Raw genomic sequence first — 26,089 nt, 5'->3', positions numbered from 1 at the left:
GATCTACTTTATGACTGCACCCAGTCAGCAGGGGGCGCTCCAAATGTTTGCGCTTCATTTTTAGGGAGCTGTCATGTCGTCCATCTTTTTACACAGTCTATGGTTATCACAGGAAAATTGAGTAAATCAAATGTTTGGATGCATGTCCACTTCGGGCTTCCGTAGAATTCAACTTTGGTGTCACTAGATAAAATCCACACTACTTTCCAAACTGCTTCTAGTCGTAGAACAAATAATGAACTCAAAATACAATTTCAAACACAGTGTTTAGATTAATCTACGTTTATTTTGCACCTAGGCTTCCTCCTGGCGCGTAAAAATTCCCCCTTTAGTCACCTTCCCTCTCAGTAAGAAGAGCAATGGTGATCAACAAACAGAGCTGCAGCATCATCCCTGCTGGAGAAAAACGTAATGAGGCTAGAAAATCCTAATTACTTCCTGTGTTGTGAAAACTAATTACGATGATGCATCCCGATCCAAAACCAATTTATTGACTTCAGCACATTTGCCAATTCCTAACCTTCAGTGCACTAACCTACTTTACACAGACAGATTTCCTTCTGTGCTCGTTGACGCATTAGTTTGTTTTTGCTGTGTTTCAAACAACACAAGCCGGTAATTGGGCTTTGTGTCTCCTTAGGAAATTGCAGGGTGTCAAATTGTGATGCCAAACCTCAAACACCAGCCTTTTACTAATAATTGTACCTCACTGAAAATCATTCACTCACTCACCCACATGCAGGCGTGCAAAAACACAAACTGTCAGGTGTCTAATTACTATCTTTCAGTTTGGCACCTTCATTTTCTAAGTTGACATTTTTTGCCCTAAACAATCACGTTCAAGTTTTTATGGGTGTCTGTTGATTATTAAGGCTGAACTAAAATACAGTTTTCAAAGCAGCTGTCAGTTTTGCCGCTATCATCTGTTCTGAGCATGCCCGGGAGAGTTGACCCACTTCATGCTGCAATTTGTCTCAGTGACATCCTCTATCACTTCTGTCTTTTCCTGCCACAGTCTCCATAAATACATTGAGATGACCTCAAAAAGACAAGGAAGTTAATTACTGTATTTTTATTGTCTGTGTTCACACTGCAAGCTAAGTTAAAATCAAAACGATCAACAGGAATCATGGCACAGTCGATACAGTTAAGAGGTAGCACATCCACTGTGCTTCACGCAGAAGTTCAACTGAAATTGCATTATTTTCTGTCTGCTACAGCAAACATACCTGCTCTTTAAATCAGATGTTTTGTGCTCTTATTTAAGAAAATCAGCAACCCTGAGAAATGTCAATCTAAGTAGTTGGAGACCTCACAAAAAGCCAGACATTAGCCTGCTACGAAACACAAGAGTCTCAGACTTTGAACTACAGTCCAGCTGGAGATGAGGTTTTACTCCTCCGAAACCTCTTTGACCATCAGAATATGAAAAAACTTGTGTAAAAGCATTGTAAAACCTTTACTTGTCTAATATCCATGTTGCAGTTCATCTCAAAATTACATCAAAGTCAACTGGACACAATGCTTGGTCATCCTAGAGGCTTCAGTAGTTTGATCCTTTCGAGAGGTGTCCCCCAGGGATCAATGCTTGGGCCCTTAGTGATTTGAGTTTTTGTTACCCTGACTTAAGAGCTGTGGAAGATGCTGCAACAAAAAAAAGTAGGCTTAAATCCAAATGCCTCAACAAGCCCTGTAGTTTGTGAGGATAGGCAATCGATTACTATTGCAGAGATTACCAATAGCAGATGAGTACAGATGAGCCACAGTAAGCGGAGGCGGAGCAAGAGTATTTGTGTGAGATTAGATATCCTATCGAATCATGAGGAAGGAGGACGATCTCTATTGAATGAAAGAAAAGATCATCTCAGTTACAAGTAGAATGTTAATATCCACTTATACTTCGTACAGTACAAGCTGAGTGCAATCAGCTGTAACATCATTATGTGGGTCAGATGATGACTAATGAATTAGATGAGGTAAGAGCTTGTAAATGTGGTTCCTTCCATTTTCAGGAAATTCATGGTCCTCCAGGATGTCGTCCTCCAGGATGCACAAAGCCAGACTCCTCACTGTACAGAAGTCATTAGCTATCTGTTCTGAGCTTTGCAGTCCAGGCATATTAAATGAAAGCTGCACGAGCCACTATGACTCCAAACGCTCTTACATTTAGCACTGAGCTCAGTTACAGACTTCTTGAACACATTATATCTATTATGTCTGCATATAACCCAGAGGGGGTATGACAAAGTAGCTCCTTCTACAAGATCAACATAATGAAAGAACTCGGTCCAGCATCCTGTATCTAAGAACACTTGAGTAAGTCTATCAGTCACTTTAAAGGTACATCGTGGTTCCTGTTAAGACTCTGTGTATGGTGAGAAAGCAAAATACATGCTACGTAATCCCTGTCCCTTAAAAGGAAAAAACTGACTTTGCATAAGTGTGTGATAGCGGTTCATTTTTGGGAGAAAGGCCAACCGATGCCCCGAGCTGTAGCCTCATTACCAGCGTGAGGTGAGCTCTATTTATGGACACACTTGTTATGTATGCACATACCAAACAGCCTGAAAGAAAGCTAAAAGAAATCCTCATTAAACAAAGGCAACTGGTGCAGCACGGGCTCACTGTCGCATCCAGCCTCTAAAGCTCTTATCTGCATATGAATAGTTGGCAAAATATGCTCATTAGCATTTTAATCGCTGACATGGAAGACATAAATAAACAAATATGTTTATTCAGACATGCTCGGATGTGCATTTAACATAAACACTGCCATGTTAAACCTTAAGCTGAGCACATGTTAGAGGGTGAATAAATTAAAAGCCAGTGGGATTTAAGCAAACAGCAGTTTACATGAGTTTCCTTTATAAATACAACGTTTTGCACGTTTTACACACTGTCCAGCTGCACCAGAAGAAAATGCACATCAAATGAACCACAGAGAGAGCAAAAAAAACAAGCAGTGACAAAGAAATTTGTGTCATGGTTTGTTTCTGCAGAGTGAAAATGCAAATCAGCAACCACAAGGGAGCTGGGTAAGAAACTATTCATGCATCAGAGGAGTGAAATCTTAATAATGCTGCACAGATAGCTCTGACTGGTGGAGAGACCGAACTGTACTGTGCATGTATGAGAGCTACGTGTGTGTGTCAGCATGCCTTTCTTAACCATTGACTGTATATAAAGTCTAATCATATAATCAAATTAATAACAGCCATCTTTATGTGCCTAAATGTGTATATTTGTACAATATTCAAAAGCCTTTCGACATCATGCACTCGTCATTTAACTAGTAGAATACATTTCTTCATACTGTCAAATGAAATGTAGTTAAAGAGAGTATGTAGCAGCTGCAGTGGCTCCTCAGATGAAGAGCTAAAGGCCGCTGCATCATCATGGAGTCATCATGTTTGAGTGGAGTGGTCAGTGATGAGGTAAAACTCCCCTCTTTGGATGTAGCACTTCATATTCCCCGCACCATCAGCAGCACTGAGCAGATGCAGCATATAATCAACACTGGTCACGGCTTCATTCACTTTATCATCTTCACACACACACACACACACATGCACACTTACTCAAATGAAAACAGATGGCATACTTGTCCCTTCACACGGTACACTGCAAGTAAAACCAGAGTGTAGAAGTAGAGGAACAACAAGGCAGATTGAGAGAGACCTTAAAGGGAGTGAAAATGCTGCTTGCTTAAGTTTCTGCAGCAGCAGTCTGACAGTGTTCTGCCTTCCTTTTCCAGCACAGTTGTCATCACACACTCAGGATGATGTGTGTTTGCTGAGCAGTGATGATCAAATACTCCGGTGGATTTCCAAGTACGACTGCACAGATTGCTTTAAGAAAGGTCAGACCAGCTCTGAAACATCATCCAACACGAGGCGCTACCCTCTGCCTGACACAGACGAACATCTTCACGCCTCACACAGGAGTGACACAGTGACCCTTCTTCCTGTTCGCTGCCGTTTCAGGCCCACAAACACTTCCCCTCTGCTATGTATAACCATTAATTTACTGCCCCCAGGGCTGCACTGTCTATGACTATTGATCAAACAGCGCTCCCAGCGCTAATTTAGTGCCCAGGATACAGTCTGTCCTGAAGGAAGTAGGAAGTATTGATTCAGGTACAGTTCCGCTGCAGCCCCACTCTACAACAAGGGTCTAATTCACTTCCAACCCTCTCAGAGCTCTGCATTCAGGCGCGTCCAGGCTCTGCTCTTTGACACAGACGGTGTGTCTGCGGCTCAGTGGGTTGACCACACTGAAGTGTCTCTGCTGCCGGTGTGGCCATCCATTTTGAACACAACCCTTACCAAGATGCTCTTATGCACCTTCTGACATAAAAGTGTCTTACTGTAAGATAATCAATTGTTTAATCAGCATCTAATACATTATGAATCATGATTATTTAAGTCATAGCACCAAATCAAACTGTTGTTATATGTGTGTGCATTTTTTCTGTAACCTTATTGAGACACCCACAGACCACCACAGTCATTATGAGAAGTTGTATTCTACATTTATGCACTAAAATAAAAATATAAAACAACCCCAGGAGTTAAAATATGATTAAAGTAATAGAGCAGCGCTGGAAAGTCTTTGCAGCCGGTTTTAACTCTGAAGTGTAAAGACTGAAGAAGTTCAGTTATCCAAAGATTTCTTGTCTCCTCTCTTGTGTTTTTTGCTGCTATGCTGCCACCCAGTGGCCCCCTGAGGTCATTGTCCAGATGATTTAAATATGTTATTCAACGACATGTTTTTATTTAACAAGACACCATAAATCACAACACAGTGGAACTGTCAGAAATATAGTCATTTGTATGAAAATTTAACGTTAAACATTAAAACTGTCTTTCCCTACAAATATATATTGTTTAACATAAAGTCTGACAGGCAAGTTCATTGTTACAGTGAGTCAACGAGAACACTGGTTTCACTGCAACTTACAGTGCAGCGGCAGGCCCTCGAACAAGTTACATCACAGCATTGAGACAAGGCAGAGAGGATCAGCTCACCTGCACCTGAAATCAGCAGGTGGGATGAAAACCAACATTATCAGCACATCATGCTGCATGGTCGCCCAACTCATTCACACCAATTTTGTACATTTGAAACAAGATTGATCACAAGCACCACTCTCTTTATGTAAAGTGTGTGAGAGAATAGATGAATGATTTTTTAAGCTCTCTTAGAAAGTGTCAAATAAAAGCAGTCCATTTAACTTTATGTTGTCTATTACAATTTGCAAACTGTTGCTATTATTATTATTATTACTCCTTTTAAAGGTCCAATTACTGACAAGCTTAAACAGTGTAACCTATAATGTTTCACAAGTCTAACAATCATCTTTGCACATTATAAACAGCTGATGTAAATCCAGACAGTGAAACAAGCGTACAACATATAAAGGATGGAACATTAAATAAGAGCTTTGGTTGTTGAATTAAATAGATATTATCTAAAAAAGGGAGGAAACATTAAGTTCAGGCTTCTCATGTGGAAAAAAAAAGGACTTTTTAAGTCCAGATCAGTTACTTCCTACAGACTTCAGCTTTGTTTCTTTATAAACACAATTACAAAACTGGAGTGACAGCGTTTTCACCGTGTATCATGGCCGTTGAATCGCATGCCGTTGCTGAGAAACATCTTAAATTGTTCTTTGCATCATATTCAAATTATATTAAGACAGTTTAGGCTTTGCTATCAGAGCATCACAGCTCGGATAAAAGAAGCTACTAAACGAGGGTTTGACCACTATCTCATATCTCACCACTTTCACACATATCTCCTCTGGTCATTTCTCGTTTCGTCTCATCTCCATCATATATTAACCGCAAATCTCACAGTTACAACAGCGACTGGACTCTTCTGCTTTTGTCAGATAGAATTTGGACCTTCTGATTTCTGGTCCAATCTAGCTACGAACCTGTCGTGCTCTCAGAGACAGGAAGTTGATCATTAGAAAAGAACATTACACAACTCTCCTGCACAGTCTCAAAGTTAAAGCTTGAGTTTAAACAAAGATGTTTTCCACGAAAGTGAACCCTCTGACTCACTTTTCTGATAAGAAGCCTGAGATACAACAGTCAGTGATTAACTGCAGTCAGTTTAAGATGGAACTCTGTATGGAGAGTCTTCACCAGATACCAGATTAAGTGTTGCCAATCCAGCTCTATAGATGCAGTTCAAAGTCACTAATAACCCCTAACATTTAAATGAGATTCCTGCTTAAAGATATTTGAAATATAATATTAAATGCAAAGAATATGAAGTCATTACTCTACAGAACAAGACTCAAGGACTTATTCAGCCTTATTCAAGCTCAGGACTCATGGGTAGAACATTAACCTGCTGCCCTGATGTCATCGCTCACTTACTTACTATTTGAATGAGCACTAGTGATGATCAGAGGAGTCTTTGTCTTAAAAAAGCTTTAAAATCTTAAAAGTGTATGCTACATATTTCTGAAAATACACACTTCACTTCTACCTAGCCTCAGATAAAAACCAAGTTAGACACATAGACACATTTGCCAAGCCAGTTTTTTAGATCCTGAACCTGCTCCTCCTAACAAAATGTCTAGACCGCCTCTCAGAGGTCAGCAGTAATGGTACATTCGGGCAGTCCATGTGGAACGTAAAGTTAAACATTTCTAAGTTTGCACAGAGGCTGCTCGGACGTTTCCGCTCACTACTGTACAGTACAGACAACTAACAAACAGCGGTAGCCTGTATATATTGATTTAACTGGTGGGATCAGCAACACACTCAAGGACAAGCCTCTTTGTGATGTAACTGTAGGCTGAATTCTTTAAAGGCCACATTTCTCGGTCAGAGGTGTTAGTCTTAAAGTTATTAAGCTCCCAACTGGCTCTGCCAAACATGAGTAACACAATATGACACTCATTTACTTTTATCACACATTGCAATAGAAACTATCCCTGAAAATATCGTTTAAATTTCAATCTTTGGTTTGAATGAAAGCCTGTGTTGTGCAGGCGAGGCTTGAGTTTTTAAAGTTCCAAAAATGTACAGCGAGCTTAAGAAACCCTGTCATAATAGAATATTAAACTGTCTTTGTCTCAGTGTAAAAACAGTTCTTAACATCACTAAACACACTTCATTTGAAGCCCTATCACAGGGTTCCTTATGCACAGAAACAGAGACGTGGCTTTAGCTGTAGTCCCGCTCATGGCGCTGAGTTAAACAAGGTTTCAGACGCCAGGTTGTCGAGGTTCTGCTTCTCCAGCAGGTAATCTTCAGCAACGAAGTCTATTCTGGAAGTCATGGCTGTTTTAAGTCTCTGTGGGTTGGAGAAAACTAAAGTTTAGAAACCAACAGGAAACCTCTTAGAAACCTTTGTCGGGTATGCCTGACCAGCTCAGGCACAAAGGGATAAACGTAATGAGTGTTGTACCCACCTGAACAAGTGAGCCTTTGTTGTTAATCAACTCCTGAATGGCTCCAATCGGGATCCACACTATGGAGATCAGTGAGACGCACCAGCCCACAGACTCAGCCCACACTGGGTATGTGTAGGTCCCATAGCGAGCAGGAGTGTACTGGCCGATGCTGGAGGTCAGGATACACTGAAAAGGGAAAGGGATAGGGTTAAAACTTTAGAAAAGCAGCATTATTAATTTAATTGTTCTGGTGATAGAGGAAATGTGGGGATTGGACAGTTAACACCTCACCAGCACCAGCATGGGACAGAGCACCAGCCAACAGGCCCGAAAGAAGATGTTTGGAGTTTTTCCTTGCATCCTTTTCACCATCAAACAGATTTGTGGGACACCTGAGGGAGAAACAAATTATGATTAAAGACCTGGAATTGGCATTGACTGTGAATACAAATGTCCTTACATTGCTGAAACCTGTTGGCTTAGAGGTAAAAACATTTATAGCATAATCTGGCTTTGAATTTATGAACTGTACCAAAGATCCAGCAGACAGCTACAACTTCAAAGAAAGCCAGAAAAACGAGGGAAACCACAGCCGTGTAGTGATCCATCAGCTGAAACACATAGATACCCCCCTGTGCAGGATGGAGACGACATAGAGAGGAAGAGACAGAAGAAAATGACAAAACGGTTGTCAGTGAAACAGCTTTTACCACATGTAGGCCACTAAATACCCTCCTTTATTATAAGAAGTAAAAGACCTTGACAGTTACACTCTGTACCTTAGTAACATGAGGAATCCCGAGGATAAAGCCGACGATGCACACAGCCAGGGTCACCAGCTCTTCTCTCTTGAGGAAGCGCAGAAGGCTGGGGCCAAACTCATCCTTTATGAACGTGACAGCGACATCAACTGTGGCAAACTGAGGGCAGAACACAGTTTAAACTGTGTTTGTTAGAGTTATCCCATTAACTGTGTGAAAAGTGGTTCCCTCTTGATTAATCTCTATTTACAGATTTTACACAGTGGAATAGTCTACATATTAGAATCTGTAGGCAGGGATGTGGATTTCCGGGAAGGCAAGTGTTCTGAGCTATGTCCCAATCCACGGGCTGCAGCCTTCGAAGTACGCGGTCCACTGGTTTCCATTTGAACTACGCGTGTAGTGCGAGTAATATTGACCAATTACGTATCAGCAGGCTGCGGCGTATGCAAGAAAAATAGTCCGTGAGGAGAGCCAAAGCAGGCGGAACGTAATCCGCCGTAATGCCATCCCGGCTGCCATCAGCGTGATCTGATGACAATTTAGCCTCTTATTAACCTCTATAAACAGACATCTGCATGTAAGTTCAGCTAACAATCTGTTCTAGATCTAAAATTTAACTTGAGATGAATTCCCTTGGCGCTGTGTCACGAAAGCCGTTCAGTATTCAGATTTCCCGACTTCCTTGAATGCATCAGATCGATCTGACATCCGTTCAACAACTGAGCATTTTAAAAGAAGTTTTCTTCTCCTCTTGAGGACAGGCCGGACAAAGCTTGAATTTTTACTTGAATTTCGGCAAAGGTTAATAACAAGTAAATCACAAGAAAACGTTTTCTCTTTCTGCAACAATGCAGCACGCGGAAAAGGAAGTCTTGACTGGAAGTCGTTTATCAATTACCACCCGACACGTTCACCGGTGTTCCCAGAGGCTATATCCTCTCAGACTATAGCGGATGGGTCCGAGATTGCCTCTTGATTAACTTTTGAGGTGCGCTTATGAGGCTGTTTAAATAGATGGACTAAAAAGATGGTGTGTGAGAGGAGTTCAAACACATGTTGGTAGTCAGCTAATAACAAGATCTACTGTATTATTTAGTTGTATTGAAACTATGTGTACTTATCCATATTACAGAATGACTGTTTTTAAATGTTAAATTCTCTTTATCACCAAACACTTGCAAAACTAATGACAATAATGTTCATCTATGTGGTTAGAAAATGCTAGCATGCTAACATGCTAAACTAAAAGAATGAACATGGTAAACAACTGCTGAACATCAGCATTGTTATTGTGAGCAGTTCATGTTAGCATTAAGCAGAAAGTACAGGTTCAGAGGTGAAAGCATTTATTGGATGTTTTCTTCATCTGTTAGCAAAGGACAAAACAAATTACTTATTAGTGACCTGACACGCCTAGATTATACTATAACTCACTTGTACTAATACTTTCACAACATGTAAAATACATTAGAGAGATAGGAAGAGTTAGAACGTAAACACCTTGATGAGAATAGTAAAGAGAGGGGTGCTGGTTTAGCTCAGTGGGTAAAGCAGGCTACAGGCCTCAACGCAGCGGCTGCAGGCTCGACTCCAGACCTTGGCCCTTTGCTGCATGTCATCCCACACGCTCTTCTCCCAACATTTCCTATCTCTCTTCAGCTGTCCTTTCTAATAAAGGCAAAAATGGCCCAAAAAACAATCTTTCTAAACTGTATGTTTGTAATCATTTCAATGTCTCTGTGTGGCCAGAATACGCAAAATACGTTTTTTATTGCTAAAATTACAAATTCTGCAGTGCTTCACTTCAGTACTTAATCCACTGGATTTCCTCTTAAACCACGTTACAGCCTGTTTATGGAGTTTAAGGGCCCTATCTTGCATCCAATGCAAAGAGGCACACAGCGCAGCGCGATGTCATTGCTAGTTTACGTAGGAGGCCTGGTCTATTTAAATAATTGCTTAAACTGTAAAAAGCAACAAGAATGTGCCTGATGCATGCAAAGCTGGCTTTTAAAGGAAATATGAGATGACACGCTGATTTGGTTTATTCATGTTAACCTTAAAACAAATGTGTGATTAATCAAGAGACTTAATACAACCCTAACACCACTGTACGAGTAATAATTACAGCGTTATAAGTGTTGAGAAATAAAGGAGTCTGGGACCCATGAGAAAATGATAACTGACGAGTTATAACTAACTGAGTGGTAGCATATACTGTATGTGACTGACTGAGTAACTGAATGACTGACTGACTGAGTGAGTGACGGTACTTTCAGAGCCATTCAGAGAGAGTTGCAACATCACAATGGCGGATCATGGAGCGTATTGGACCTCCACTGTCTCTCTGTCTATACACCTCTGGATACTTTGTTGGGGGGAGTAGGCGGGGCTGCTCCTCAGCTGCTCATCCGCTGTCTTCACCTACGTCCGCAGTGAGCACCTGCTTTCAAACACGTTGTCATCTGCCTCATAAGGACAGTCCTTGTAACACATTGCCCTCAAAAGCGCACAATAACCTGATGCGGTCAGCCACATACTAGGTTGTGACCTAGTCTTGTTTACTAAACGTTGTGTTCTGTATTTTATGCCTCTTAATGCTTTGTTTTTAACTGTGTAAAGCACTCTGAATTATTTGATTATGCTGGAATTAAGAGGATTGGACGCACCCTAAAAATGCTTTCGTTATGCACTTTATACCACTTACTAAAGACTGTTAACAAAAGGCTCTGAGAGAAGTTCACCTGGCTGTCCAGACCCAGACACAGCAGCATGAAGAAGAACAGAGGAGCCCACAGCCGAAAGACAGGCATGGTGGAGAGCACTTCGGGGTACACGACAAACACCAAACCAGGACCTGAAACACAGAAAGGGTTTTGTTTTTACCATAACATGCAGGAATTAAGAGAAATTAAGCTGGCAGTATAGACAGATCTGTTTTTGTGCTTATTAAATGAATAAGATATAACATGTTGATTAATGTATGTAATGTAGAGGTGCAGGGAGGCAGCTCTTGTAACCTTTGGACAAACCCAAGCTAGCTGTTCCGTCCAGTTTTACTGCTATGGTCAGCTAACCTGCTAGTGGCTTCAGCTAAATATTTACTGTACCTTAAAACCCAACTCAACAAAATGCCACCAAAGGTCACTCTATGTGGAGTTTAACATAAAATGTTAAAACGATGGAACCAGCAAAGTGATGGACCTGACCTTTTGGTAAGGGGAAGTATAAAACTAAACCTGCAACATCCAGCACACGTCTCTGTGGGTCATACTTTTGTTGTGCTGTTGTTCTGACCTCATTTTATATTTAACTTTTAATACAAAATACCAGTAAACCTGGTGTACACGTTTCTACCTGGTTTAATATTTAAACACATTATAGTCGTTGCTGGATGTCCTTCTCCTTTAATGAACTGAACTCAGGATCACTCCTGAACTTACTCACTGAGAGACTGGTAACATACATCACTGTGAGACTGACAGCTGTCAGAAAACAGCATGATGAGATGTTTCTTTTCTAAAGAAGCAGGTCTGATAGAGAAAAAACTCTATGTAGCCACCATGACGTCTGCAGTTTGTTTGTGGACTGTCGTCGCCATCTTGGCTTGAAGTGTGGGCATTACATTCTATCCTTGTGATGAGTAGTGCAACATTGGTGCTGCTTTAAGGTATTGTATTTTTCCTCTTCGTATCCTTGATTGACCTGCACATGTCTTTAGTCAATGCAGACACGCACATATTGAAATCTGTGTCTTGCTTTTTCCCAGTAACATGGAAAAAATGCTCCTCGGAGGATGTAAATAAAACAAGTTGTTCCCAGCTGAACTGGGATGGGCTGTAAGATGGGTTCCACTTGAATGTCAGTCTCAAAACATCATTTTATACATGGCATCAAGTCCATGATGACGTCTTCATGTTAAAATACAACAAAAATCTAAAGGCTCCTTGATGCTTACCATCTGTAGCTATGTTGTCCACTGGGAGGTTGTGGATATGAGCCATGTAGCCGATAGCTGAGAAGATCACAAAGCCAGCCAGGATACTGGTGAATGAGTTGGTGCATGTAACAATTAAAGCATCCCTGAGAGGAGGAGGACACAATGAACAATGTTATTAGAGTTCCTGTATTTAATTACAGTCAGGAAAACAAAGGCACTAGACTATGAAGTTGTAACATTTTACATCAGTTGCATTAGTTGCAGTAGTTAATGCGTGATATTACGAATCAATGCCACACCTGGAAGTTTGTGCTGGTGCCCTAACATGTATATTAACCCTTCCTGCTAATCTTGTTACAATATGACTGTGCTTGCAGTTTTGAAACCGTGTATGAAGAATCATTTTTACAAACAATTAGAATCATCAGTGCTTAACCAAACAGATCGTACTCGAGGATTTATCACCTGAGAATGTTGTTGTTGAACTTGTTGTAACTAGCCATTGACACCATGGAGCCAAATGCTATTCCAATGGAGTTAAACACCTGAGCAGCTGCATTGACCCAAACCTGTGATACAAGTAGAGAAGAGCATGAAGATTATAATGAGTAAAGTTTCATTCATTTTAGTTTAAAAAGCTCCAAAGCTCCTTTTTTCAATCTGCAGTGTCAGTCAGATCTGATTAAACTTTCTATCCAATATTTAAGCAGTGTTTTGTTTGAACAACGAGTATCGTTATAGGACCCCGACTTCAATCTAAGAACATCAATGAGATGTGCATTAACTTCCTTGCTCCCTGACATACAGTGAAATATAAAGGTTGATTTGCAGATTGTGGTGCCAGCGTGTAACAAAGTCCTACAGGTTGTCCTACTATCTGATGTTACTCACTCATTAACGGAGTCTCACCTTCACTTCAAACAGTTTGCTCCAGACGGGTGTCACGAAGTAGAGGATACCATTCTTTGCTCCAGGAAGCTGCACATTATTAATGAGCAGGGCGAACAAGATGAAGTACGGAAACACAGCAGTGAAATACACGACCTGTGTCACAAACACAAAAGCAGAAATGGACCAATGTGTGGGTTTGTTGTGTAGGTGAGGTTGTAACAGTTACACGACTTTGACAGTGACAACATTAAGGACCATTTGTGTTTTGCTTTTAAGAAAACATTTTGGCCCACACAGGGTTATTTTATCAATTTGCAGTCATGTCATAGCTGTACAGTAGAGCAAATATAATTGTAAGTTGGCTGAGCAAACATTGTTTTGCATCTGTAACAAAAGTAATTCGCATAATGTAGACAACAATTAATTTGGTAGAAACACTTTTCAGAATAACAATCTCATTATTTCTAATGTCATTCAGAGAAAAATGTCTTGCCCCACACCCTGCAGACTTTATTCCTGTAGCCAGCACAAATAAACCTCCCGTGTTTTATCACCGACATTGCTGAATTTCAAACATTAACTGTGTCTAAATGTCGCAGGACAGAGAGTTTAATCATGAAATTGGACCACAACATTAGCAGCCATTATTCTGACCTTGCCAGTGGATTTGACTCCTTTGAAAATGCATAAATACACAATGAACCAGGAGAGAACGAGATAGCCAAAAAGTTCCCAGCGAAGCCCACCAAGTTCCTCAATGCCACTGGTTTTCTCCAGAAGCCGGTGGCTGGAAATGAAAAAAGAAGCAATGGATTAAAAAGGCAGGTGATTCCCATATTATCAATAAAAACTTGGTGTCAAGTCTCTATAACAGTCTTCTTTATAACCTCAAATATTCCCGGCAAAGCAATCAACAAGGTGAAGTTTCTAAAACATAATTAATCTGTGAGAGGACTGTGCAGGTGAGGTTTGATCAAGTTCAGTTGACCTTGGCCTCATAACATAAACAAACCAAAGCCACTGCTGTCAATTTATCGGTTATGTTTTTGTTTCTCTTTTCATTCATGTTGTCATTTCCTGTTTTATTTTGAAACTCATCCTTGTATCGTCTTATAGATTCCTGCTCCCTGTGTCCCTCACCTCATGTGTCAACCCCCGCCCTAATTAGACCAACCTGTGTGTTGTTCCCTCTCGATTGTCTGTGCATATATACCCTGCGTGTCTTCCCTCTCGTTGCCAGTTGGTTGTGTGTTCCTTAGTGTTGCCTCGTTCCAGCATCTTTCCGTGTTAGTGATTTCTGTGTATTGACCATTGCCTGATTTTTGACTAGGCTTTTTGCCTGCCCCTTTTTGGATTTTTTCCTTTTGATTACCTGTGTATCGAACATTAAACTCCAATTAAACTGCCGAGTGCGAGTCGTGCATTTTGAGTCCATTACTTGTCATTCCATTGGTTGTGTCACATTTTGTCTATTCATCTGATAGATAAGCCCCATGTACAGACCACTGTGTAGGCAAAAACAAACACTGAAAATCTCTAATGTTAAATGACAAAAACTATTTTCATATAAGACCCATATCGATTCATATTAAGAAGATAATTAAGCAAGTAATGTAGGTTTGCACATGTCTTAAGTGAGCTTCCTCCAGTAGATGTAAACACAGCTAAAACAGCTAGAGGAGTGCCGTAACTGTATGAATATGTAGATATTCTGCAGGTGAAAAAGCAGTGTACGGTGCTTACTCAAAGAACTGCTGGCTGGCGGACTGCAGGTATGTGGCGTTCCCAGGAAAACCGCTGGAACAGTTTGCGACAACATTCCAGGTGTTGTTGCAGGACGTCCAGGGGAGAGTCGCTCCAAACGTGTTGAACAAATAGTAAAGCGCCCAGCTCATGAGCACATTGTAGTACGTGGAGTACACAAAGGAGATAACAACTGTGGCCAGGCCGACACCTGCAGAGCGACACGGTGACAGATATTGTGTGAAAGAAGATTTACACTTTCCTTCTTTAAACAGTTAGAAAATCCCTCTCATACTCATATTTTGCAGGGAATTGTCATTACTTGGGTCGAGTATAAACTACATCTCACACAAAGAAAGGCCGAGAGGAGAAAAAAAGGCATTCCTGGAGCCGTGGATTAGAAATTCCTCTGTCAGTTTGCCCCTGAATACAACAGACTCTTGACCAAATGAGTAAAGGAGAGATCAAAGTCCTCCGACAGATGAAAATTATTCAGTCTTTGATCACACGGCTGAGACCCACAGGTGTTCAGATGTCAGGCTGGGGTCTGTGTTTATCATACGTGTGTTTCTAGTTGTTTTCATCAGTCTCCTCCTCAGAGAATTCAGAGCAATGACTCAGCAAAAGACCTCGGCCTCTAGAGTAGGTGCAGGAGGTTTGTTTTGCTACTCAAGGACATGTAAGTAGGGGGACACAGAGGATTAAACCTGAACCGTTTAAAATACAGTAAAATAACCATCACAGGACTTTTTTCACTGTTTGTTGATTCTGCTTAAGCTAATACTTTGCCCTACTTTTAGTACTATCTGACACATTTGAAAGAAATGCAAACAATATTATATTTAATACTTTAAACTAAGCAATAATTAGTCCTTCAGGGAAATGTGCTAATTCACTGGCTTGTTAAGTGTAAGATAGAAAGACTCTTAAGGCAAATATGTAGCTGGAGCTAGCAGCTGCGAGTTAGCTAGTAGCTGCTAATTAGCTAGCTGAGAGTTAGCTAGATACGCACAAAACCTGGCAACAGAGGTAAACAGCTAGCTTGGCTCTATCTTAACGTAACAAAATCCACCTACCAACATGTTAAAACTAATCAGATTTTGTAGAGTTAAGTCGTACGTTTAATCTGTTGAAATATAAAAAAGACGTTTTTGGGCTATTTGCTAGATTTTGACTCTTTCTATTTCCTTTTGGGGGGGTTTCCTATGTTCAAAGAGGTCTACTTGATGTTCTTAAGTCCGAGATTTGTATGGGACTTAATGGAACATGACCAAGGTACCTATATCACTCAGGTCCTATATTCCCAGGGTTATTTATGGTTAGGGTATTGACTATAGACTGTATAAAAAGATGGACGACATGACAGCGCCCTGAATGTAAAGCCAAAACATTTTGAGCGCCCCCTGCTGACTGGCTGCAGTATAGGTCATAAAGCCCGCCTCCTCCATGTTATCAGATGGGACATGAGTCAAACTATAAAATCAAAATACACGTCAAACAAATTTTGTTCAAACATGGTTTCTGTCATTATAGTTAGTTCTTATCAATCATGAGTTCCTTTTTCTGACAGGTTTATTTTTAATTAGTTATTTGATGTTGTAAAACGGATGATTGACAGCTCTGTTGACAAATACGGCTCCTGCAGCCGATCTGTTCCGGATAAGCAGAGTAGCGGACGAACAGTGAGAGGAGACATAACTAAAACAATCACGACAGTCATTGAACTTTCCTTATCTGTGAACGTCTGCTTCAGACCAACACAAAGAAGCTGTTCTGCTGTTAAATACGCCGACGTGCGGGATCTTTGCTGTTTTTTCTCTCCGGTAGGTTAAGTGTGTGTTTTGGTTAGCGGAGGTGGCTACGGTGGCTCCACCCATCGATCTCTACTGCGTCATCCATCTTTATATACAATCATTGGTATTGACCCATTCACAATATGAACTGTGACATCCAGGGAGCAAAAAAGTGCACTTCCAAAAAGCTCAGCCCTTTCTTTCCCATCATGTTATCATTGCCACCTCTGCTACTTTTTTTTCATTTGACAGAGAAATCTTTAACCACTGACTGTGTTTAAATGAAATGGCTGGAATGCCATGCTCCACTGGTTCCAGTGTCACTATGTGATAAAAAGAAGGAGAGGCGAATGAAAAACAGGTCTGTCATCATAATGACCGAACCAAAAGGAAGCCGCTTTGAGCTCCAGGATCAGCTAAAACCACTGTGTACAATCCACACTGAGCTGTCCTGCCTTTGTGATCGCCTGTTTGTCTGTTTCAGCCTCACATCCAGCTTACATGGCTGACTGCTCAGCTGGTACACCATACATGCTCCAAGTAGGGAAGTAATGCGTCATTTCAAACTGCCATAAGAGGAGTCAAAAACAAGGCAGAGCAGAAATGTGGAGGGAATCATTAAACATTAATTTTTTTGAATAAATCATAAATGAGTAAATTAAGCAGTATATTTCTTGATTTGTGATGGATATTTGTGGGGATTGAAGTCAGGGATCACACTAAAATCACAGCAAACTGCAGTGAGTTGCACAGGGAAACACATCAAAAGAGCATACAGAGAAGAACTACCTGCTTTTGGCCCTTTTAGCACAGAGCATTAACCAGGAAGAAATGAGCGATAAATCAAGTGAAGGACCCAAAGGTTTTGACCGGGTAGATTATCTCTGTCTTTAAGGAGATAAGAAAACTATGGAGAGAAATCTGAAGTTAGAACAAGTCAGGCAGAATTTTCACTTTAAACCCATCAGAGCTGATTGTTGATGGCTGGGCTCTTGTTTGATACGCACTGTGATCAGTTTGTTCAGCAGCAGGGTGGCTGTCAGTGCCCTCTCAGTCCACACGTTTCAGTTCAGTCATGGTTTAATTGAGCAAATAGTGCCTGTCTGCTGTGATATTTCATGAGCACTGGAGCCTTGGAACAACCAGACCTTTATACAAATCCATATGAACTAATGTGGACTGTGAGAGCACATCGTCATTCACCCATTTTGACACAATTATCATTCAAATGAATCAAATTTAAGTGTATTTAGTTCACGGTTTATGATTCCATGACTTCTTCCTGGATCGTATACGTTTAATTGATTCCAGAGAAAGTTTAAAGTTTCAAAATAAAGGCATCAATAGACGGTGACTACAGCTGTGATTAAAATGTTGGCTTTACAAGTTCTCATCCATCAACAAGTGAAAACAATTCATGTATCACACAGAAAAGAGCAGATTTCATTTCAAAAAGGAAATAAAAAACACTCCAACGTGCAGCAAAGGCCTCAAAAATGATCATTTAAACCATACACAAAGGTTATTATCTCTGAAATATGGACTTACTGGCTAGTCTGTATAAAACAGACACATATCATCCAAATCTGGATTGATTGCGTGGTTGGACAGTTACTATGTAGGCTAACGTGAGACACACAAGGAAGAACTTTAAACATTCATGGCCAGCATGAAGGGAAGAATTATTTCTAGCAATTTATGCTCCAGTCAACCGAGGAGCACGGCTTCATGGTGGAAGACGAGGAGGAGATTGTGGGAGAGGAGGAGTTCTGTAGCACTATTTCTATAGTTCAGTGACCTGACGGGTCCCATTCTAGTTTTCCATATCTGACTGCTGGTGTCAACGGTTTTAACTTACACTAGCATCTATTTCTTATTTTCACTCTTTGAGGATGAACAATTTTAATAATAATAATACATTTTATTACTTTCATAGCACTCAAGGTCAACTTACATCATATAATAACATAAAGCAAACAATATTGTAAACAGCAGAGCACCAGTAAGTAAACCAAATCTGATCTCTTGTCCTCGGCAGGAACAGTCTGGTTCAATAATGTGGGGCTCTTTGTTTACATTCTATATTGATCAACTGGGATTACTGGGAGTTATGGTAATCATTCACTTTCTGGGGAGGTACTGTGTTCAACAATTGATTACAGTAACATTTTAACAACAAGATTACTATTACATTTGCATCTTTTACAGTTCCCACTCTAATCTGAATCAGGTCAGCTAACATGTCTGTGTCCTGTACAGTCTAACAGTGGGTAAATATTAACATATTTATCTATTCTATTTCAAAAATGATCATACATGCTTCATGTACGCACACAAACAGATCATCATTCCATACGCTCATTTAAAAAAAAGTTTCTTTACAATGACGTTCATCCCCGTCACATGAGAGGAGCCCTTGGCCTGGAAAGTCACTCACCTTTTAACAGTGGACAGATTTTGGTGAAAGCGTGCACCGACCCTATACGTGTGTACTGCCCAATAGCAAACTCCATAAAGAGCAGAGGAAGACCACACAGGATCACCATGATCAGATAGGGGACCATAAAGGCACCTGCATCACAAGAACACACAGGAGAAATGATACTCGGAACTCTTGAGCATGTTAAGTAATATAATAATGCCTAAGAGGTAAATATGATGCAGAAGCTTCCCTTCAAATCACTATGACCATGTAATCTAATTGGACAAGAGGCATTCCATGAGTGCTGATATACAGTACAACATCACTGGGACTCTGTGTATCACTCCGCCTCAGATGTGTGTTCTGAATACTGTTAATTAACGTTACAGCAGACAGAGTTTGTCTTGATTAATCCAGCTGGTACCTCTGAATAATATAGCACAGTCTTTAACTGGTTGATCATGAATTAGAACAAACAGATAAATGGACATCATACAAAGTAACTGCTCTGTAATCACTTTTAGACACAAACAAAGTAGCAGCAGTGCAGGAGAATGTTTGTGTAGTGTCAGTAAAGGTGTGGCCAGGTTGCCCTCGGAAAAGAGATTTTATCTCAAAGGACTTCTTGGTTAAATAAAGGTTAAATAAAATTTTAAAAAAGAAATAAAAGAAAGAACTAGCTGAGCTGGTGGAGTAAAAATTTGCCAGCTGTATAACTATTGAAAAAAAGTAGTATCACACTCGAGGTTGTGTGTTTGCTGTGGCCTCATGCCTAAGACCGAATCACAGCAGTGCTGATATTCCATACAACATCCCTCCCTCTCATGTGCTATGCTTAAATAACTCACTGAGATGCGTGTGTAAAACAGTCAGGTTCTGCGCTCACATATTGAAAATCTTGTGCATTACCTTCAGATAAACCATAAAGCTTGCATGAATTCAGAGAAAAGGGATCGAGGGCTGAAGATGTTCTTTATCAACGTCATTGCTGCTATGCCAAACTTTGCTGAGTCATTCTTGTGAACAACACAGACGCTGGGGACGTGACAAAAACGGACATAATTGTATCGTACGTCTTTAAAAAGGATTACTAAACAGGTTTTAACCTGCTGGAATACAAGAATTAACAGTGAATACTTTGATTTTTCAAAAAGGGTGAGAAACTTCCACACCCACATCCTAACTGTTTCACCTTCTGTAAATTGAAGAGATAATCAACGTTATGTTGGCATATCAGGATTAGTTCAAATGTCCCATTTTTTACCCTCAGAGTACAGGCACACTAGGGCAACTAAAGTACAAAAGGCATGGATGTCAGTGGGAATCACTGTACGTGTCTGCTCGTTGGCAGACCTGTAAGATTATCACACCAGGTCTTACCAAGTTTGTGCTGGCATAGACTCAAGCCACCAGAACACTTGCTAAACAAATGGTTATTGGTTTACAGGTTTGACGGACATGGAAAGACTTAAAATGTCAGTTTCAATACTGTTAGAGAAAATAAACACTTTCACAGTCAGTTTCTGTTGTTCTAACCCTGGTTATGACTGCGACTATTGTGCTTTGAAAAGTCATGTATAGTTTCTATCAGTCTTCCTGCACATGACTCCTGTGACTTCTACAGGCTGTAGGGGCTCTGTAAGGTAATGACTCATCCTGATAAGCTTTTTTAAACAGGGCAATCATTATGGAAGGTAATATTGCCATAGTCTTCTTGAAGTATATACCATGTCATAAGTTAAACCTGTACAATATGTCGCAGTTCAGCAATAAATTCTTCCTTTGTGAAGATTGTTGTGTCAAGTTTAGGTGAGATGTGTGTAAATACAGTCACATGTTTATCAAGAAGCCATAGTTTAAGCGTTGTTTTACAGGACTACATTATATTAAGATTAAAGTTTTTTCATTAAAGTTTAAAAGTTTAAAGTTTTCTTTAAAGCTATGTACATAAGGAGGGGGCAGAATATTAGAGTTATCACTGGATATATACTGCGATCCTATACATCACCATAAGATCTTTATGCTAAAATCAGAAAGGAAAACTCTGTGGCAGTACTGTAATATAAATAATAATACATAATAATAATAATAATAAGTATAATTGCAGTTTTAATAGCCCTATCTGCTGATGCAGCATGCTTTCAGTGTTACTTAAGGATTATTTTTTCATCCTCTAGTAGGCTATACAAGATACAAAGCTATTTCATCACATTTGTATAAGATAAGATAAGCTTTATTGATCTCCCAAAGGGGCAATTTGCTCGTTACAGCAGCTCACAAAACAGGCTAAATAAATAAAGTACTCTAGAAATAAATAAATAAATGTAGGTGGCAATAAAAGGATTTTGAAAATATGACAATATAAATGTAGAACAGTATAAGATTTGTTTAAGTGACGATGCATTTTTTTAATGCCTGCTACAGGTTATTTTACTGATCAGGATTATTTCAACAGTTCAGCAAAGACCTTTAACCTCAGATAGTCTTACCTCCACCGCTGCTGTAGCACAGGTAGGGAAACCTCCACACATTGCCCAGTCCCACCGCGTATCCCACCGACGCAAGGATGAACTCCAGCCGCCCGCTCCATGTGGGTCTCTGCGCCTCTACTTCCACGGTCTTCTCGGCCATCCCTGTGAGATCTAAGCTTTTCAGAGGATAATCTCTCTCATCTGAGGGTACCTTTGAACTTTCGGCACCGACTTCCATTCTTCTTTGCTTGCAGTGAGAGCGAAGTGACGGTTTTTATTCCCACGGACAGACAGTGCAGCGCTTCTCTGGATCATGAATATGAAAATAAAAAAATAAAAAAACCAATTCGGTTAAATTAAAAATTGTAAAATTTCTTTCATGTGAACCATGACGAGTGATTTATCCCCATGTTGGCTACTACACAGACTAATTGGTGATTTTATTACACCAAAAACTAAGTTCCTGAATGTCTGATAAACTACTCACGTAATGTTTCAATTCCGTTTTCAATTACTATAACATGCGTCATTACGACAGAGAGAAGCACCTACAATTCAATAACTGGGTAACATCCACAAGTGACGCCCAGCCCGTCTGTAACCCATTCAACCAACCCGGTCTTGGGTAATGTAGCCTTACTGTAAATGTCCTTATCCATTATCACTGCCCAGGCTGCTGTCAAGTCCGCGAGTTTTACACCCGTCTCCCTCCAAAATAAAAGCCAAGTAGAACTTCCTTTTTTGACAATTTGTGAACCAAAGCAAGTGACAACGCAGTGAGTATTTCCCCCTTGAAAATACGTTTAAAGGACTACTATGGCCACTGCTGAAAAGTAGACCTAGTTGAAAACTGGTTGAAAAGTAAACGTAAATTGATGACGTTGATTAAACCTTTGTGTTTAGACCAGATTTCACCTGCCTCTGTCAAAGGATTCAACACACGTTTCATTTACACACTGGCGATTTTCGAGTCGCATCTCACATAGCCTGTTTTAGCGGCTAAAATGATTGTCAGTGCATCACTGTCACCAACGAAAAAGTTATTGTAAACATAACAGAGGTCGGCTTCGAGCTCACGACACCTGAGTTCGGGTTTGGTACGCGGCAACTAGGCCTCTGTGGGAGTGGTTCTCTCGTCAGGTATTTATCAACTACGTCTGCACCCAGGGGTCATTGGTCACCAAACCAACCAATTTTTTTGTTGCACGTTGGCAGGAGGGAATAGAACAACAGCAAGGGGATTCAAGCTAACAGTTTCCCACAGTTATTCAGGAGCGTTATCTTAATGATATTAAAACTTTGCGTTTGATCAGTGGTGTTTACTTCCAATATTCCCGCATTATTCACATAGACCCGCCTCTCCATGTCCAAAGATGGTTATTCTTTACAAAGCTAAGGTTGTGTGAGGAATCATGAAGAATCTTGGATACTGGAAAGCTGAGTCATGTTTCTTTCTTCACGTTACACAAGTGCATATCAGAGAGGAGACAGCTCTAGTGGTGCAGAGGCTGGGTTGAAGTTCACCATATGTGTATATGAACTAGTGTCCAGGGAGAAAGCCAGTTCAGCATAATCAGGCCTGTTGTAGAAACTAAACAGTCATCTTAAGGAGACTGAGGGTTCGAATATTGCTGCGAGAATAATATGCTCTAACTTTATGCTCTTAGGTTTGCAACAAGCTTGACCTAGGGACATTCTGTGTCAAACCAGAAGCCTCAGTGAAGAAAGATTCCTCCACATTTTAAATACTCCCTTGCTTTTACTGCTCCCCAGCCAGTTTGTCTTTGTACTACCTTGTGAGTTCATTGCTTTTCAGCATTTTCCTTCAGTTTCCAATAGCACTCCTGGCAGAGAGACGTCCCTACAGTAGTACTAGCAGTTCTCTGACAAGAAAACAGCCGGGAGGTGAACCATGCCATTCGCTTCTGCATCATGGCAGCGGATATTGTTTTGAATGGTAGATCCCTATCTTGCACTTTTCTGCACAGCCTGTCTGATGACATTAAAGACCAGTTAGCGCTACTTGATTTACAATCTTTGATGCCCTTATAAAAATTGACAAATCAAATTTATGAAAGGAGAAGTGAAAAGTCTCATTCGTTCAGGAGACCACTTAGGGGTTGGGGAAGAGCCAATGATGCTGAGACACATTTCCGCCGAGCTCTAACACCGACTCAGGGAGGGTTGGTGCATCAACTGCAATCAGTGTGGACACTTTCTAGTGGAGAGTCCCGTTAAAGGCTGGGCCCATCAGTGAGTAGAGGGTTACTGGTGGACTGTAAGACCTCTTCTTCTACCACTCCCAAATTTTAACTCACTAAGGTTGAGCCAACCTTGAGTCCCTGAAGTTGGTGCTTCAGGAACATCCAGATGAATACTGCCAAGGTTAGTGCTGTTACAAACTGGTTGGTTCCATCTTATGGCTAACAGTTACAAATCATTTTGGGATTTGCCAACTTTTCAGACAGTTTATCAGAAACTAAATCTCGGTGGCAGCCAATCTTCTTGCTTTCACTTCCCCTAGCTCCAGGTTCCAATGAAAGCCCCAAGCTAATGAGGCTTTTCAGACTCTTAAACTGGTTCACCTCTGCAGCTGTCCTCTCCTAGACTGTCCTTGAGGTGGATAGTCTGACTTGTCTAACAGAATTTCTAGTGGCCTTCACTTGAAGAGGACACTTAGAGAGTTTATTAACACCCGCACCGTCTGTGCCCAGATCAAGTCCTCTTGTCAGGATCCTACGTGGTTGCTTCATCCCCTCACCGTGCCTTGGCAGTCTTGGTCATAAATCTCCCTGGATTTTTCCCAAGAAAGTGTTGTGATTCTTACAATCATTGAACATTTCTTCAAAATGCCATATTTCTGTAGCTTCACAATGATTTCGCTTAAACCGCTTTCCCAACAATGCTTTGCTTTTAATTTTTAGAGTGAGTTCTGTGGATTGATGGTCCCCTCAGCCAGCCTCTCCTTCAGCCTCCACCCCTAGTCAAACTCAGCTAGAAATGCTGTCGGTGTGTGACGACAGGGAGTAAATATGTTACAATAATAATAAGAATGTATAGTAAATAATATGGCGGCTCTGACTAGGACTCTGACAGAAAGGGAGAGGAGTGAGAGATAGGGATGTCAGGCATAAGTAAGGGACTAGCCCTGGAGGCATGAGGGTGGGTTTCAGCCTCATGTTGGAAGGAGCCAAACCCAGTAAGAAAACTTTGTATTCCCCAAACCTTCTTCCTCCTGGTCATCATCTCTGATTTCATTCAAATAATTGAGGCCAAAAAAAGGTAAATTTTTATGTTTCACACATAAAACAGACTGTGTTCATTCTGCTTTCCTCTCAACTGATCATCTCAGAACCCCTCAGATGTATCTTCAGACCCACCTAGGTTAGGTAACACAGGACACAACTACTTGCCTGTATATTATAGGATACACAATATAAGCAAGAGGCCCTTAAAGCAACAGCTGGCTAGGCAGGAGGGAAGAGTTCTCCTTTTTCCTTGAGTTGCTTCATGCACATTCTCCCATCCCATCCAAGGAACACTAGATCCAGAAACTTTCAGATTTTTTAAATGACATGCATCATGCTGCTTAGATTGTTGCATTTGGGATGGAATGGAAGTTGTCAGCTTTGATTGTTGAACCTTAGGGCTTCAAAACAAACAGCTGATTACTGATTTATATGCAGATTTTGAAAATATTAGGGAGTTTGGAACCGATCATCCGAAGCTGAGAAGTCTTTTGTTTCAATTATGTTTGAGGTTCATATTTAAGGTACAGAGCTTAGATGAAAGAGTGACTGGGGAGGACAAGGCAAGGCAGGCAAATCTACAGACCATATATAAGACTGTGGAAAGAGTGGCATTTGTGTAATATTGAAAATAAGGTCATTGTAAATGGGACCCAGGGGCCTTGAAGCAAAAGCTGTGCTTTGTGGACAGCTGAGGCAACAAGAAACTAACTCAGGCTTGGAGGCGATATGTGTGCACTCTACAGCTGATTGAGAGCAAACAAAAGAGGACACTTCATGTACCTGAAAATAGTGGCTCAACACTGTTTCTTTCTTTCTTTTTTGAATCAGGTCATGTTAAGGATAGATTCAGAGAGGTCCAATGTAATATCATGATGATGAAGATTTTTTTGTCATTTTTTTAATTGTTTGGTTTCCTCTTATTGTTTTTCTTTTGTTCTTCTTGTGTTTTATATTATATTATATTGTAAAATATAAGTATTATTATTATTATTATTATTATTATTATTATTTATTATCATGGATGTACCTATCAAAGTAAATAAACTTACAAACACTTACAAAGCCCTCTTAATATTAAACATATTTCCAACTGTTACATTCTAACAAATACAATGACATGAAACATCTAATGAAATTTATGTGTAGAGAAAGGGGAAAAATACTGATAACATCTGCCTAAAAATACAATATTAATATCTCTATATAAAAGTGGGACCTTAATGAACATAACATTTTAAACAAATAAAACTGATACTGAAAATGAAGAGTAGGGCTGCAGTCCTTTCTTTCTCTCAGCAGGTGGCGCCACTGTTGTTCTCTATCAGTTTGGGGCCAAACCTCAATTTTCCCCTGCTTCCAGGTGCTGCAGTTGATCCCTTCCGCTCTCCGTACAGGAATTT

The 26,089-nt window shown here is 40.4% G+C and overlaps 1 protein-coding gene across 1 annotated transcript; it reads right to left on the bottom strand.

The window, feature by feature from the left end:
- Positions 1–7,200: 7,200 nt before the first annotated feature.
- LOC138609789 (sodium- and chloride-dependent GABA transporter 1) lies at positions 7,201–21,574 on the bottom strand. Its single transcript, XM_069682435.1, has 13 exons — positions 21,457–21,574; positions 18,983–19,117; positions 14,753–14,963; positions 13,664–13,796; positions 13,028–13,162; positions 12,584–12,687; positions 12,137–12,261; positions 10,923–11,035; positions 8,194–8,334; positions 7,947–8,046; positions 7,706–7,806; positions 7,433–7,600; positions 7,201–7,314 (listed from the first exon to the last, which is right to left on the bottom strand). Exons 2-13 carry the CDS (start codon positions 19,107–19,109, stop codon positions 7,201–7,203), a joined length of 1,572 nt encoding a protein of 523 aa, XP_069538536.1. The 5' UTR covers positions 19,110–19,117; positions 21,457–21,574.
- Positions 21,575–26,089: the final 4,515 nt, after the last annotated feature.

Source organism: Semicossyphus pulcher, unplaced genomic scaffold (assembly GCF_022749685.1).
Source record: "Semicossyphus pulcher isolate SPU_LCO1_2020_fin unplaced genomic scaffold, fSemPul1.0.p SCAF_6, whole genome shotgun sequence".
In the NCBI taxonomy this organism is placed as follows: Eukaryota; Metazoa; Chordata; class Actinopteri; order Labriformes; family Labridae; genus Semicossyphus; species Semicossyphus pulcher.
Note: the sequence above shows the minus strand (reverse complement) of the source record. Positions and strands in the feature narration are given on the sequence as shown.